The sequence below is a fragment of the Coenobita brevimanus genome, chromosome 22 (genome assembly GCF_032717465.1).
Source record: "Coenobita brevimanus isolate Jiangsu-jjx chromosome 22, ASM3271746v2, whole genome shotgun sequence".
Taxonomy (NCBI): Eukaryota; Metazoa; Arthropoda; class Malacostraca; order Decapoda; family Coenobitidae; genus Coenobita; species Coenobita brevimanus.
Genome location: NC_136975.1, coordinates 15,538,733 through 15,556,454, shown reverse-complemented (window position 1 = coordinate 15,556,454; position 17,722 = coordinate 15,538,733). Strand labels below are relative to the sequence as shown.

Genomic DNA, 17,722 nt, shown 5'->3' with positions numbered 1-17,722 from the left:
TACTCTGTACCTCCATCTCCATCACTCTTCTCCCTGCATGTCTCGTCACTTCTCACCACGTGGCCGTACCACTGCAGTCTTCTTTTATGTACTTTTTTAGCTATCTCTACCTCCTTCATAGTTTCTCTTATTCTTTCAATCCTTTTCTTATCCATTTTAGTTGCTCCACACCAGTGGCGATTTTAGGGGGTGGCCACTCCTGTGGCCACCCCTGATGCGATAGGCAGTTGGTCAAGTTCATCAGTACAATACGGTGGGACATATGCTAGTCATATAACCCGAGGCATCCCATCGACGTATGAGTACGTTGCAACATTTTGCATTTGCCAGTCACGTCGACGTACTGGTATGTCGCGCAATTGCAAGGTGCATAATTTGCACAATTTTCAAAATTCTCGCTTGATTTTGGGTACGTAGGGTCGCTCGACCCTCCCCTTCCTGCCACCAGACGGGGACACTCAGCGACCCCTAGCGACCCGCGCTCACCTTCAGCTCGGTCACTCACCTGTTAGCAATGGTCCTGCTCAGACATGGCGCATAGAGGTCTCTCGGAGGAGGAAATCCAAGCTGCCCTGGATGCCTTCACAGGCGACAGTGATTCTCCACTGGATGACGAGGTTGTGGACAAAGATTATGTCCAACCAGAGGAGGTGGAAAGCAGCAGCAGTGATGAGGAAGTCCCGTCCCCCAGGCAGCGGCGCTATGTGACTTATTGTGCTGCTAGAGAGGGCCAGCCTGCACAAAAACAACGTGCAACATCCTCTCGGCAGCCCCTACGAGATGTGGAGACGGATTTCAAGGACGAGGACGAGGACGAGGATGGAGCTGTGGGACGTGCTGCCACGTGGTACAGCTGAGAAATTATCACCCATCGTGGCTCTGAGCGCACACCCCATCGTACGAGCAGGTATGGGCCTAGTCTTTTGTTTGGGGAGGGTGGAAGTGGCGTGGAGGGAGTGGGGAGTGAAAGGGAAAGTGCAGGGAGGAGTTCTGAAAGTGAGAGTGGCGGGAGTGAGTCATCACTCTTCCGTGGGGGTGTGAGGTGGCGGGGAGTATCATGTGGGCGAGTGAGGGTGTGTGATGAATCATGTGGGGTTGTGATGGAGGGGGAAGGTGGAGAGGAACCACTCCCCAGCACGTCTTATGCTCCCCAATATACCCAGACACATGGGTGAGTGAGGGTGCGTGATGAATCACGTGGTGTTGTGATGGAGGAGGAAGATGGGGAGAAGCCACTCCCCAGCATGTCTTATGCTCCCCAATATTCTCAGACTTCAACCCCACAGCCCCCTAATGTTCCACAAGGCTGTAAGGGTAAGGGAAAGGGAAAGGGTAAAGGCCGAGGGAAGAGGAGTGCGAGTGGGTAAGCCCTCTGCACTCCTACTCCCCAACCTCCCCCACCAGCTTCTCCTCCCCACCCAGACGAAGGCGACGATGGGGACGATGGGGACGAGGGATTTGTGTCATGGATTTGGAAGGATGGGTGTGATTTTTCTCCCATCATTCACCCCTTCACTAAGCAGGGGCGTGCTGGCTGCACTGCTCCCGGAATTCACCCCAATTCCACCAGGCTGGATTTTTTCCACCTTTTTTTCAGTGAGGGTTTTGTGGAGGAAATAGTGGACCAGACAAGCCGTTTCGCTAGCAGCCAGCGCCGTGAGAGTGAAAGACTGGGCACAAGGAGCAGGCATTCTATCATATGTGATTACCAAGTCTCCCTTTCAGAAATGTTTTTATTTTTTGCCCTGGTACTTTTGATGGGTATTGTACGAAAGAACAGAATTCCGGCATACTGGACAAGGGACCCTGTTATGCTGAGACCAATATTTGGCCAAGTCATGAGCCGTAATCGCTTTCAGCAGATTCTAAGTCGCCTCCACTTTTACGATGCTGATGATCCTGCAAATGCGAATGACACAGATAAGATGAGGCGAATTAGGTTGGTCTTTGATCACCTGAGGCAAACATTTCGTTCCTCATTTTTTACCTATATAGACCTCCTCATAGACGAATGTCGTGTTGTGGAGAGGCAGTATTTCATTTCGACAGTACATACCCAGTAAAAGGCACCGTTTTGGGTTCAAGATCTTTGTTATGTGTGACTGTAGGACTGCTTATGTGCAAGACATAATCTTGTACACCGGTGCACAGACAGACATAATAGAAGATCGGAGTATTGGACTGTCTGGAGCAGAAGTAAAGACAGTGATAGAAGACTACCTTCATCGTGGTCACGTCCCTTACCTGGACAACTGGTACACTAGCCCTCTTCTCGATCGTTATCTACACAGGCATAACACGGGAATCTGTGGTACTGTGAAGGTGAACCTGCATCACATGGTCAAGGTGGGGCGGAAACTTGACAGAAATGAGGTTGTTTTCTTCCAGGCAAACAATATACTTGCAACAGTGTGGAACCACAATAGAGAAGTCAGCCTGTTGTCCACGATTCACCGCCCCTTGATGCACTGTACCGGAGCGAGAACAGGCACCACATGTGGAAACCTGAGTGTGTTCCCGATTACAACATCAACATGCACTTGGTGGACCAGTCAGACTCCATGATATCCACGGTCGAGTGTGCCAGGATCACGATGAAGTGGTACAAGAACCTCTTCTTTCACTTGCTAGATATAACTGCCCTGAATTGCCACCACCTGCACGCCATGACAACAGGAGTTCAGGAAACCTTTGAAGGGTTTGTGAGGGAGCTAACACGAGAGATTTTTGCCAGGTATGCAGTTGAAAGGCCCCAACACTGCACACGCATTGCCCCTGCCGCCCAAACTCCCCTGAGAATATCCGCCCGCCATTTCCCCACTCCTATACCTCCCCAGCCAAATAGACCTAGGCCCCAACGCAGGTGTCATGTATGTAGTAATTCCCGTGTGAGACCCACCACTCAGAGAAAAGACACCCGCTATGAGTGCGTTGAGTGTGACGTGGGTCTCTGTATTCACCCATGTTTCAGTGAGTATCACACCTTGATGCACTTCTGATATGGTGTGAATGCGATATGACGCTGATACTCAGAAGTAAATGCGACAAACAGACGCTCAGTGTAATTATAAGGCCTGTAGATCTGTAAATAGTAGTATGTAAGTGGAAATGGGTGTATTATAAGTGTAAAATTATTATGTACGTGTATAAATATGATCTAAGTGGAAACATACCTAGCGAGTGTATTTTGATGCGATATTCTGATGCTCAGTGGAATAAATAAGGCCCTTAAATATGTAAATATTAGTCTGAAAAATGCAAACGGGTGTAAGTTGAAATTTTTGTAAGTGCTGAAATTTATTCTAAGTCAAAATATTCCTAACAAGTGTATATAGATGCGATTTTCTGATGCTCATTGGAATAAATAAGACCCGTAAATATGTAAATATGAGTATACAAGTGGAAACGGGTGTAATATAAGTGGGAAATTAGTATGTAAGTGTATGAGTATTATCTTAGTTGAAACATTCATTGCGAGGGTATTTTGGTGCGATATTCTGACGCTCAGTTGAATAAATAAGGCTCGTAAAATATGTATAGTGCAATATAGGGTGTAAACGGGTGTAATGTAAGTGGGGAAGTATATTTGGGACTGAAGAAATAAAGTAGAAGTTGAAACACGAGTGGTAGAGAGTGTGCTTGCTACGTGAATATGAGCTAGCATTTCGCTAAATGCCCTCGTAATGAATGTAAATACTTGAAAACATTTACAGTGGTGGAGGAAAGGTTCAATGTAAAGAAAACAATACTATGAAAGTAATAAAATAATATGGTATGTTGAGATACGAGTCATACCGAGTGCGCTGAGTAAGCAGATGTGTGCTATAGTTTTGCTACATGTCATCATAATGAACGAAAACAATTGAAAACATTTACATACAGTACAAAATGGTAAAATGGCATGAAACAGTAGTATACAAGTAGAAAAAATGATATGTTGACTGAAACAAGAAACTTAGCACATAGCGTGTTACCACTCTGACCCAACTAGCTATGCTTGCGCTAAGGTAAAATGCTTAGTTTTCATATATATGTAATTGAAAACCATTATATTGTTATTCTTATTGTTTATTAGTTCAAATTCAATAAATGTAGAGGTGTTGTTTGTGGTTTCTCCCAAAATTACCTACCATAGAAAACGTGAGCGACTCACACGTCAGTGATAGAATATGATACCTGGCGCGGGAGACCTCACCTGTTCCGACCACTTATGGACCACGGTAAGCCCTTTCTTGGTGATTTTCCTATGTTTCTCAACGAAAGCGGAAGTTTTAGCCAAAATTTTTTTTTTCCAAAATAGCTCGGGATTGAGGGTGTTGGAGGTGCGAAATAGCTCGGGACATGACGGGTTAACACCACTTTCTGCTTCCTGTTCGTTAGCCAGTTCCTAATCCCTATAATTACATGTTCACAAATACGGTGGTCACTGCTTAATAAGCGACCCCATAGACCTCCAAATTTGATTGTTCTTGCAATGGTACTTCTGCCAAAGATTTGACGATTTTACTGTTACGGTGTGCAACTTCCGTAGAGGGAAATCCCACGTGTCACACGATAGTTTGACAATTTCATCACAGGTGCAGTTTCTAGAGTAAAGGTTTACGTAACATTACTTTATTGTACACACTTTGTTTGGAGTTAAGGTTTGTTTGGTTTATGTTATAATTGTTTCTCTACAGTTTTCATAATTTAATTTTTAGTTGTTCGGTCAGCATGGCATAATTAGTTTAATGTTGTATTCTAAAATGTAAAAACTACAACCTGGCCTTGAACACAAACATTACAATGGATTGTAACATGAGTTTTGATATTTATCATTCATCTGTTCATAGTTTGAAGCAATTGCGATGCACTGAACATCTGTATGTACATATTCTGATCACCAGCCATTCATTAAAATTCTCTATGTCATGGCCATCCCACACTAGTTCTGTGTCCAATCTTGGCCATCCCAGTCAAAATGTCCTGGATACGCCACTGCTCCATACGTCCATCTAAGCATTTTCATCTATTCAAAATCCAACTTCTTCTGCTCTTTCTTCACAGGCAGCGTTTCAGCCAAATACATCATAGCTAGTCTTACAACCGTCTTGAATACTCTTCCATTAACCTTTTCACGGACTGTACGGTCACACAGAACCCCCGATATCTTTTTCAGTGAATTCCACTCTCCCTGCACGCTGTGTGTTATCTCTGCGTCCGGATTTCCGTCCTCGGCCATAGTCGAACCAAGATATTTAAACTTATCTGCTCTCTTCAGTCTTGTCCCTGGCGTACTAATCCTGAGGTCTTGATCTTTGCTGAACCTTAGGTATTCCGTCTTCTTTCTACTGATCTTAAATCCTCCGTCTTCCATAGTCCCCTCCACTGTTCTAAATTTAACTCAACTGCATCTCTGCTGCTGCTGCATAGCACAATGTCATCAGCAAACATTATACTCCAGGGGGATTTATCTCTTATCCAACGAGATATCAAATCCATAATCAGATTAAAATGGTATGGGCTTAAAGAAGATCTTGATGTAAACTAACTCCAACTGGTATCCATTATGTTAACCCGACACTACTTCTATCCTGTGTTCTTGTTCCTTTGTACATATCTTGGACCATCCTCATGTACTTCTCTGGCAATCCCTTCCCTCTCATACACCTCCAGATTTCTTGACAGACTATCTCACGCCTTTTCTAGATATATGAAGACTATGTTCAGACTCTTCTGCTTTTCCGGGTGTTTTCCCATCATCTGTCTAAACACAAACACTGCATCTGCAGCACAAGACCAAACTGTTCCTCTCCCATAGATGTTACTTCCTTGATTCTTCTGTCCATTAATCTTTCCCAGATCTTCATGGTGTATAACGTTCGCTTTATTCCTCTGTAATTTTCGGGCTGGATGTCACCCATCTCTTTGTAAATAGGCACGATAGCACTATCTCTCCATTCTTCTGGCATTTTTTCCTGGTCACATATTTTCAACATCAAATATCACAGGATGTCAACCCCGTCTTCTTCCAAGCTCTTCCACACTTCTGCTGGTAGTTAGTCCTGTCCTGTCGCATTACCATTTTTCATTTTCTTTAATGCAAATTTTACTTCTCCTTTGTTAATATCCGATGTTACACCCTGGTTATGAACTCAATCCCCAAAGACTAATCTCGGATTTTCTTCATTTAAAAGGTCTACATAATTGCCTTTTCTCCTGTCTTTGATCGTATCTTCGTCGCCTAAGACACTCCATTCCTATTCTTAAACTATTTTATTTGGGTTAAATCCTTGGTTGCCTTATCCTGGGCTTTTGCAGTCCTAAAGATCTTTCTCTCTCCTTCAGGTGTTTCCAGCTCTTCATACACTTCATCCAACGCCTCTGCCATTCCTCTCGCTACCACTTTCTTTGCTTCCTTTTTAGCCCTGGTGCAGTTCTTGTCTTCTTGCCATCCAGACTTATCCCACTTCTCCTTCACATCATTCTTTGTATTCACTACCTACTGCACTTCATTCCACCACCACTTCTCCTTATCTCCAGGAGGTCTCTTCTTGGATGTTCTCCCTAACATTTTACCATCCACTCTCCTTATCACTTGGCTCTTTTGTTCTCACCACTCTGGCACTCCCTCGAGCAATCTTATTTCATCCAACACTCTCTCTCTTTAACCCGTAACCACCAGCTGCCGTATATAGGCGTCATGATTCAGAGCACTGAGCACCGCTGGCTGACGGCATATACCACACTCACCTTCCCGTCACCCTTTCAACTCGCATCTGTTTTCTTTGATACCCACCAGGTAGGTAGGACCCCTAGGCCTCCTGCGGATACACAGTTCAGTCTGTACATGGCAGTGGTAGCATGAGCAGCCATGTCTTCTTTGTCATCAACCGATCCCATAACACTATGTGAAGGGCCGATAGCCTCATTGAACCCTGCAAAAGTTCTACCTTTATCACCGGGAAAGGGCTCAGTGACTGAGCAGATGTTTGTAAATTGTAAACAGGTATGCACAAGTGTTTTTTTTTTTTTACATAAGTGAAATATAAGATATTATAAGTTATATCTAGCATATAAGTATTATGAAATAAGTGTTTTATAATAAGTTTTACAAGTGCATTGCAGTAAGTGTTACTGTTTATGGTTATTTGTGAAACAATGATTGGAAATACCTTGAGTAACCCTCTCTAATACAATGAAAGAAAACCTAAAGTGAACGGGAGAGTAAGAAAATGACCTGGTTGGTTGTAATTAATTTTTTCCCTCGTTACTCAGAAAATGATGTTGTCTATGTGGCCATTACTGTATCTGTGATGTCAGATACGGAAAAAGGTATGTTGTGTATAACATTAGTAATATTTTCATGTTGCCCCTGATTAGTACAAATTAGTCACAATTTCTGTACAAGTAATTACCTCATACTCAACCTTATTGTATGAAACAGCCAGAGCATTTACTTCTCAAAGTGCAATTACCCATAATCATGATGTCAAGTGCAAATATAAGTGCCATAGTAGAGAGAACTTATTATATTTGATACAAGAAGTGTGTAATAAAAATAAGGAGCTATTCTTTTCCCATACGTCTATGGGGCATAGTGGCACTATGAAACAGGTGGAAAACCCTATGCGGAACCACATGGAAGGGGTGATGACTCATTCTTGTGACGGTGAGTAAAGAAAACTCGAAAAAATGATTGGAATATTCCGAGAGACCAGACAGCTTTCACCACGCTGGTCAGTGCTGCCAACGCCAGCCAGTGAGTCCAAGGCCACTGGCAGTGGTGTGCAACCGGATTAGCCTGCCAAAACACGGAAAACCAGTCATCTTTAACTTGTCCTTACACATGAACGGGGCTACCTGGAGACCTCGGGAAACTTTCATTTGAAAGAGGAGGAGCTGGTGAGTCTTATGTATACTTAAATTTTTCTCAAGCTATAATACAGTAGCTTGGCAGATATTAGGGTTTCAAGTAAGGGTATTTTTGCCAAAAACTCAGAAATCCCCCGTAAGGAGGAGTGGGCGACTGCTGGAAATCCCCGACAGCTAAGGGTTAAACTCCCGCTTTGACCCTTCCTCTTTCAACCTCCACCACTTGATTTTCGGTGAAAACTGTACAGGTCTGCTTTTATTTACGTTCTCTATCTCATCAGTGATATATGAAAAATTTCCAGCAGTAGTGTATTTGGCATATCTCCAACCAAGTGAGCCTGCATCATATTCTGAAGATGAAACTTAATCCTCATATGATAGACAATATCTGACAAAACTCTGAAGAGTACAAAAGGCTTACAGATGGGACATTTGCCTTCCAACTGCAAGTTTATGATAGAGAAAAATTTATTTATTGCATACTAAATATCAGCTGCCTTCTGTAATTTAATAAATGCAGCTTGCACATGAGACATATTCCAAACGGTAACATTTAACATCTGAGAGTGAACATTCAATACTTGACATTCCATTTAAACATCTCTTCAGTCTGGCCCAATCTGGCGTGAATTTTGTCTACCTGGTTCTGAGTTGCACAATCAAATCAAGTATTAGCAATATCACCAACAGCATTAATTGTATTTCTGGGTCTACGACCTGTCTGTTGTCAACAATTACTCAAAAGAAGTTTTTAAATCCTCAAACCTAATATTAAAAATCATGCTGAAATGAAGCAAAGGTTTCTTTCAGAGATTAGACAAGGAAGGACAATTTGTCCAGGTGATCTAGATTCTATCTAATTGAATCAACAAGATCTTTTGCATGAAAAAGGAATTTGTATAGTTCATCTTGTATTAACATAATAAGGACCACCAACTTAATTCCTGTCAAGATGCTTGAAGACTGGAGAATAGATGAGGCCTGTTGAAGCACGTTGCTCAGGTGTGGGTCAGTGTGTCTAGTATTTCCTGACACCATGACTGCATCCAGCAAAATCTGAAACAAAATAGCATAACTAGTGTGACTTACTAGAGTACATCCCCACAGTACGCGAGTTCTGAGTACACGGTCCCCCTTGTATGTGAGGACCTTTTTTCTTTTTTATTTTAGTGTATTTTTTATTAGTACGCGAACTGAACTCCTTGTAAGCGAGACGGGCAGCGAAGAGTGGCCCAAATCTGGGGGTTACCCCGAGTACGGGACATTGCCCCCCCAAAGATGCGGTAACGGGTAAAGGTGAGCAGCCATATTCTTGTTGGTTTAGTTAAGCCATATCCTTGTTGATTTACCTAGTAAAGCCATTTTCGTGATTCCTTTTTCTCTCTTTCACTTTCCATGTTCCATCATTCCCCTTTACCACTCACTCTTATCCCCACTCCCACTCTCCCACAGCTTCTCCTCCCCCCTCCCTTCTCACTCAACATCTCCTCCTTTCACCATTCATCCTCTCACCTACTCTCTTTACCCCCACTTCCTACCTCCTCCTATCCCTCCATTATCTTAGGTAATATGTCTTAGTTTCCCTGTATAGTACAATACTTAGGTCTGAAAGACGGGTTGCCCATGAAAAGGGGTGCAGCCCATATGTGATTTTTCCCATAAATTTATGTATTCACAGTATGCTAATTCCTAGTATGCGACGTCCTCTGCCGCCCATATAGGCGCATACTAGGGGGATGTACTGTACTGGGTTCAGTCTTATTATCAGTTGCTCTAAAGGTCTGTCAATCAATAAAGGTAATACTTCAACTGTCAGTTGTGATCTCAAGCTATACCTGGGAGGTGAGATTGCATCCTCAAGGTCATTAGCAGAGGAAGAATGACTAGGCGTTGGGGATTATGCCTAGAATGGGGTTTCCCCAATTCCATTCACCTTACTCTCCCTTTCATTTTCTCTCTGCTGGGTCAGGTCACTGACATCATTTTCACCTTTGTTTACAGTGCCTTGCATCTCTTGCATACTTTGAACCTCCTGCATATCTTGCATCTCTTTTTTACACGTAAAACTTCAATCAACTTGCGAGTTGTCCTCAGACGAGCGCCCAGCTATATAACGGGAATGACAGCAAAATACTTTGAACCATTCTCACCATCATTATAATCATCATTGCCAACGGCCTCATATACTGGGTATGCATGGCGAACATGTATTTTATCTTTAGTGGCGAAAGATGATTCCTGTAGTATCCTAGCCACTCCTTGCTTTGGAATCGTATGCACATATACTCTGTCTCCTCCATGGAGGGTTTAAAGGCAGTCTTCTTACTTTCGTAATTCTCATTCTTTGCATTAGCCTGATTGCAGTACACCTGACATCTCTGAACAACTTTTGCAGCAATGGCTGCTAACCTATACTTAGCATCGCCCACATTATAGTACAGCTGCGATTCATTTGTTGTCTGAGAGTGCACCGGTGGGTCTCCCAGATACAAAAGGAAATGTGGAATCCCCATTTGACCTACTGGCCATGTAAGCCAAATGTATCCTTTGGTGCTAATTATTTCCATTGCTATCGATCATCATAAGTAAAATCTGAATCACGGTTCCATTCACCCGTTCCACCAACCCATTCGCAGAAGGGTGGTCAGGCGTAGTTATGATGTGTCCCATTTGGAGTATGTCCGGTACTGCATGTTGTGTGGCATTCACGAATTTTTCTCCTTGGTTAGTGACAAGATGTTGCCATTTCAAGAATGCATAAAATCCTCTCAAGGAATACATGAGCTACCTCTTCCACCGTTTTAGTTTTCAATGGCTGGGCAACAAGAAATATGGTTAGTATATCCACCACCGCGAGGATATATCTATATCCGGCCTCTGACACATTCAACTGTCTTAAAATATCCGTATGGACAGACACTAGGATGCTGGCACATCCAGGTACCTCATCAGGGGCGAGGCATCCCCCAATCTCTTGAAGGTATTGCACTGCTGTCAGTACCGGCACAGAGTGGTAATATTCTCGACCGTAGATGGCCAATATGCAAATATCTTGGTGAGTGCGATAGTGACCTTTCTCCCACCATGTCTTGAAATGGCAGGTGATGGACCAATTGTAATGTTGATGGCACACTCTGTTCAGGTACAAAGACCTGTAGTATGACATTATCCTAATTAGCATGTGATTCTTTTCAGTAAAGCAAGCCATCCTGGCAAAGACAAAACTGTTAAACTGGAACAGCCAATTTGGGGGTCTGATGGGTTTCACAGCAAAGGTACAGCTTTATTGATCCCCAAACTGGATGTCTCTCTCTTGCTTCTTCTGAAGTACATCAAGATTCCCTCTTCATACATTTCATCCAACGCCTCTGCCTTCGCTCTTGGTACTGCATTTTTTTCTTCCTTTTTAGCCCGCATGCAGTTCTTATGTTCTTGCCGTCCAGACATATCCCACTTCTTCGCATCATTCTTTACATTCACCACCTCCTGCACGTCATCGTTCCGCCGCCACGTTTCCTAATCTCCAGGAGGTCTCTTCTCGCATGTTCTCTCTAGCATTTCTTCACCCACTCTCCTTATAACTTGTCTGTTGTGTACCCACAACCATGACACTCCCTCGAGCGATCTCATTTCATCCAACACTCTTTAAACTACCGCTTTGCCCCTTCCTCTTTGAACCTTCACCGCTTAATTTTCGGTGAAAACTGTACAGGTCTACTTTTATTTACGTTCTTTATCTCGTCAGTGATGAAGTATTTAAAATTTCCAGCAATAGTGTATCTGGGACAGTATCTCCACTCAGGTGGGCCTGCATCATGTTCTGAAGATGAATCTTAATCCTCATATGATCGACAATATCTGACAAACCTAACTGAAGATTACAAAAGCCTCATACATGCGACATTTACCTTCCAACCGCAAGTTTATGATAGAGAAAAATATATTTATTGCATGCAAAATAGCAGCTGCCTTCCGTAATTTAACAAATGCAGCTTGCATATGAGACATATTCCAAATGGTAACATTTAACATTTGAGAGTGAACATTCAGTACTTGACGTTCAATTTAAACATCTCTTCAGTCTGCCCCAATCTGGCATGAATTTTGTCTACCTGGTTCTGAGTTGCATATGCCAAATCAAGTATTCGCAACATCACCAACAGGATTAACTGTATCTCTGGGTCTCCGACCTGTCTGTGGTCAAGAATTGCTGAACATTTTTATCTTCAAACCTAATATTAAAATCATGCTGAAATGGAGCAAAGGTTTCTTTCAGGGATAATACAAGGAAGGACAATTTGTCCAGGTGATCTATATTCCATCTAACTGAATCAACAAGATCTTGTGCATTATAAAGGCATTTGTATAGTTCATCTTGTATTAACACAATAAGGACCACAAAATTCCTTCTTGTCGAGATAAGCTACGACACTGAAAAACAGATGAGAAGCAGGTTGCTTAGTGTGTGGGTCAGTGTGTCTTGTATTTCCTGACACTATGACTGCATACAGCAAAATCTGAAACAAAATAGCATAACTAGTGTGACTTGCTAGTACTGGGTTCAGTCTTATTATCAGTGTGCTCTAAAGGTCTGACCATCACTAAAAGTACTACTTCGACTGTCAGTTGTGATCTCAAGCTATACCTGGGAGGTAGGATTGCATCCTCAAGGTCATTAGCAGAGGAAGACTGACTAGACAATGGGGATTATTCCTAGAGCGACGTTTCCCCAACTCTGTTTACCTCCCTCTCCCTCTCATTTCTTCTCAGCCGGGTCAGGTCACTGACATCAGTTCCACCTTCGTTTACAGTGCCTTACGTCTCTTGCATACCTTGCACCTTCTGCATATTTGCATCTCTTTTTTGCACGTAAAACTTCGATCAACTTGCGAGCTGTCTCCAGACGAATGACCAGCACCACAGCTATATAACGGGAATGACAGTAAAATATTTTTATCCATTCTCACCATCATTATAGTCGTCACTGCCAACGGCCTCATATACCGAGTACGTATGGCGAACATTTATTTTAACTTTAGTGGCGAGAGAAGCTTCAGGGACCACCCTCACGCGGTCAGTGTGTAGGGTGGAGACAGCTCCATCCTTCACCCAGTGTACCTGAAATTACAATGTCACTGATACATACCGTGACCCTGTAAGGTCTTGCATAAAAAGGCTGCAGTATCCTAGCCACTTCTTGGTTTGGAATCGTATGCACATATACTGTCTCCTCCATGGAGAGGTTTGAGGGCAGTCATCACACTTTTGTAATTCTCATTCGTTGTATTAGCCCGATCGAAGTACAGTTGGCATCTCTGAACAATTTTGGCAACCACGGATGCTACACATCGTCCACAATACAGTGAAGATGCGATTCATTTTTTGTCTGAGAGTGCACCATTGGGCCTCTCAGATACAAAAGAAAATGTTGATTCCTATTGGCCATGCAAGCCAAGTGTATCATTTGGTGCTAATTATTTGCACTGCTAGCGATCATCACACATAAGATGTGAATCATGGTTACATTCAAACTTTCCTCCAACCCATTTGCAGAAGGGTGGTAAGGCGTAGTTATGGTGTGTCCCATGAGTATGTCCGGTACAGCATGTAATGTGGCATTCACGAATTCTGCTCCTTGGTTAGTGACAAGATGTTGCAGTTTCATGAATGCATATAACCCTCTCATGGAATACATGAGCTACCTCCTCCACCATTTTAGTTTTCAGTGGCTCGGCAACAAGAAATATGGTTAGTATATCCACTACCGTGAGGACATATCTGTGTCCTGCCTCAGACATATTCAGAGTTCTTATAATATCCATATGGACCGACACCAAGATGCTGGCATATCCAGGTACCTCATCAATGGGGCAAGGCGTTCCCCAGTCTTTTAATGGTATTGCACTGCTTGTATTACCGACACAGAATGGTAATATTCTCGATCGTAGATGGCCAATATGCAAACATCTTGGTGCGTGCGATAGTGACCTTTTTCCCACCATGTCTTGAAAGTGGCAGGTGATGGACCAATTTAATGTTGATGGCACATACTGTTCAGGTACAAGTACCTGTAGTAAAATATTATACTGAATATCATTTGATTCTTTTCGGTAATGCAATCCATCCTTGCAAAGACAAAACTGTTAAACTGGGACAGCCAATTTGGGGGTCTGAGGGGCTTCACAGTAAAGGTACAGCTTTGTCGATCCTCAGATTGGATATCTTCTTGCTGCTTCTGCACTTCATGAAGATTCCCTCTGACAGTGTCAGAGTTGATCATGATTCTTGCAACACCCAATTCAACTTCTGCATCATTGTCCTGTGACTCACTACGAGTTAGTGACAAGGTATGACCTACATTATTCTGATGTCCTGGTAGATATGACACATACAGTATATATCATATTCTTCAACCTGAATTTGCCATCTAGCAATCGTTCTAAATGGCTCCTTAACATTAACCATGTGAAGTGTGGGTGATCTGTCAGCAAATTACTTTGTATCGTAAGATAAGGAGTCAGTTGTTTCATAGCCCATACACTATACTCAAGGCTTCCTGCTTAACCCTAGAATGCTTACGTTATTATCCTCATAGTAATGCTTTCGCCGGGAGAATTTTACCCAATTTTGGAAAATTAATACAAAATACTTAGACAAAATTGTTATAAAATTGGACAATGCAGATATCAAAAGTAACTCATATACTTCCTTCTTACATAGTAATAACCATCAGGGTAAGAAAATAAATTTTACCTGAATTTGTTTAGGAGGTACTAAAAAAAAAATTTTTTTTTTTTTTTTTAACATGAACATTAAAATAAAAAACACTCACTATGGGCTCAATTGCCACTGGGCTTGGTGGCCCCCTCCTTGGGACATTGAAGCTTAAGACTAGGTAGGTGGCTCCCCTCACATCTCACCCTGGCCTGAAATGGGGGAAAGGAAAAAAGGGGCAATGTTGGGTAAAAAACACTTTAAACCCAAATATCATGGTGATAAATGCGAGATGAATCCACACCACTACCTATGTAGGCAGGGGGTAGGGTGGATTGAAGGTATAGGGAAGGACAGCTCCAAAGCTCTTATCATAACAAAATAACAAATAAATAAATCGCCGAACAGGGAAATTTACCTGACGTAAGCATTCTAGGGTCAAAAATGGCCTAATTCATCTCAACCATATTCATAGTTCTACTGACATAAGTGTTAGTTACCTGAGAAATCCATTATCATCCTTTGGCTGCAGTATCCCACCTATCCTACCGTTTGCATCCGTTAACAAGCAGAATGGCTTATCAAAGGAATTGATCTTAAGAACTACATTATCTGTTAACTGACCCCTCAGAACTCTGAAGACCTGATCTGCCTCGGCATACCACTTAATCTTCTGTTTAGAGTTCATTACCCCCCCCACCCTTGTTTCCCACGGGTCAGTCTTGTGAGAGACAAAACAGTCTTAGATAAGCCATCTATGAATCTACGGTAATAATTAATCCTAGAAAACAATAGAGCTCCTGTAGTATCTGAGGGAGTGTGATTTCCTATATGGTTCGGACTTTACTGGCAGGGGTCGCAATCCTTCAACATAATTTTCTAGTATATGTCGTAGGTAAGGTACTTCAGCCTTGAAAAAACTAAATTTCTACAGCTTAAAAATAAGTTGAGCTCCTTCCAGTCTACACAAAATTTCACCCAGATTGTGTACACGTGAATCAAAATCTTTACCATAGACACTTGTGTCATCCAGGTTAAGTATGACTGATACGCCCCGCCAGTCCGATCAAGACCTCATATATCATGCACTGGAACGCGCCAGGGACACCCTTCATGCAAGAGGGTAGGTTATTATGCTCCCAATGACCGTCTGGTGAGGAAATTGCGGTCAACGGTAGTGATTCCTCATTTACTCGTATCCCTACCTTAAATCTAATCTACTAAATACCATGTTCTCTCCTAGCTGGGAAAGGATGTGTGTGTTATTTGGCAACAGGAAGGGGTCTGCTACTATCTGCTTAATCAAGTGACAAAAACCGAGAGAGATCCTTAATCCACCGCCTTTGTGTCCACAGGGACAAAGGGTGGACAAGGTGATCTGGAGGGACGTATGATGTGATTTCTTAATTCAAGCAGTTGTTGCCTAAGAGTTTCCTGATACTTATCTGGTATTTTTTAGGGACGGCACATATATGATGCAGATAACAGGGTGTAATAGTAAGTGTTTCGTCATGCAAAGGAAACACAAGAGGATGTTTTTGCACACGGCGTTTGAGGGCATCATTCTCCAGACTTTGCGGTAAAAACAATTTATCTCTAACCATGTCTAGTCTTCCCAACCTTTCCTCTCCTTGTGTTACCCTAGAAACGTATCCTTACTCGTTGTCCTGACTTTCGTCCCACCTCACCTTCTCAAATGATGCCATTTTGCCTTCCCTGTACCTGCCAGATATACTGATCCTGCCAGGAGTAGCATTAATATATGCAACATAAACCCCAGGACTTCCCTCTCGCTTTACTCGGAACCATATTCACACTCCCTGACCACAGTAGTGACAAAAACCATACAATGACTTGCAGAAAAGAAGCCAAGTATTCACCGAGAAGTACCAGTCACTATCGGGATGACGCCATACTTAAATGGATCTATCACAACTATCTCACTCGTCATGCACTCGTCCAGAGATGTACTTTAAAATTTATCTGATCGGCCGGCTTCTGTTACCGTCAGGAAGGATACATTGTTTACGTGAAGGTCATTCTTTTCGGCTGTAATAATATTCTACCTTCTCCCCATCACTCTCGATGCACAACGAGTATGGGATAATACGTACAGTCCAAACAAAAATGAAATCGGAACCTAGAATCACTGAAACTGTAAAGGTTAAATTTCTGACTACTACTATCTCACTTTCATATGTGCGGCCTGCCAATCCTATAGGTAGGTCTATCATTCCTGCGACCTCAGGTTTATCAGTGCTTGCAGACACTATTTTTCGCCCTATACAGGGCCAGAGCTCAGGTCTCGTCTCTACTCAGATTCTCATAGGTTCCCTGGCTAATGAATGATCGTCCTGGACCAGTGTCTAAGAGGACAGGGCAATCCATCATTTCATCACACCTTCCCATGATTATCACCAAATCCATTCCGTTTCTCATAGTCGCAACAATAGGTCCTCAGACCATTTTTTGTTTTGTGCGTGCCTGTGTGTGTGTGTGTGTGTGTGTGTGTGTGTGTGTGTGTGTGTGTGTGTGTGTGTGTGTGTGTGTGTGATGCACACTGCTCTTACAGTAATCACATAGTCTCACCTGACCAAGTTTGTGTGCTTTAGAGAAACAGTGAGCTGCCATGTGACTCAATTCCCCAGTGGAAACATTTGAGTTTCCTCCTTTTCTCAGCTGCCAAGTTGTTATATTGGTCTCGAGAGATTGTCCTTGTGGCACAGCACATGCGGGCTTGGTGACTTCCAACATCACATCAGTTACTGAACATTTTCCTAGGCCCACAGAGGTTAAATTCCCAGTATCTATCTTTTCTGTTTTAGCACAGACGTCACCTTTAACTTCAGTTATATCCGCGATTGCTTCATGTTTTTTTTTTCCATTGCTACATTGTCCTTGGGAAGTGAAGAATTGCACTGTTCTGCGCAACTTAGTGGCCTTATTCACGAGTTTATCGGGATCGTCGTACTCGTCAGCTTTAACAGTGAATGTAAACTGCCTGGGGTACATATTCATGAATAAATTTGTGGCCGTAGGCTCCACATCCCAGGTTCTCCAAAAACAGACCTAATGCTTGCAGTGCAATTAGATAGCTTCTTTAGTCGCAACCAGTAATCAACGATACGCTCGCCTAGATTACTTCTCGCTCGTA

The 17,722-nt window shown here is 42.8% G+C and overlaps 1 protein-coding gene across 1 annotated transcript; it reads right to left on the bottom strand.

The window, feature by feature from the left end:
- Positions 1 to 5,008: 5,008 nt before the first annotated feature.
- LOC145392433 (uncharacterized) lies at positions 5,009 to 5,356 on the bottom strand. Its single transcript, XM_080266842.1, has one exon. It carries the CDS (start codon positions 5,354 to 5,356, stop codon positions 5,009 to 5,011), a length of 348 nt encoding a protein of 115 aa, XP_080122968.1.
- Between the last annotated feature and the right edge of the window lie 12,366 nt (positions 5,357 to 17,722).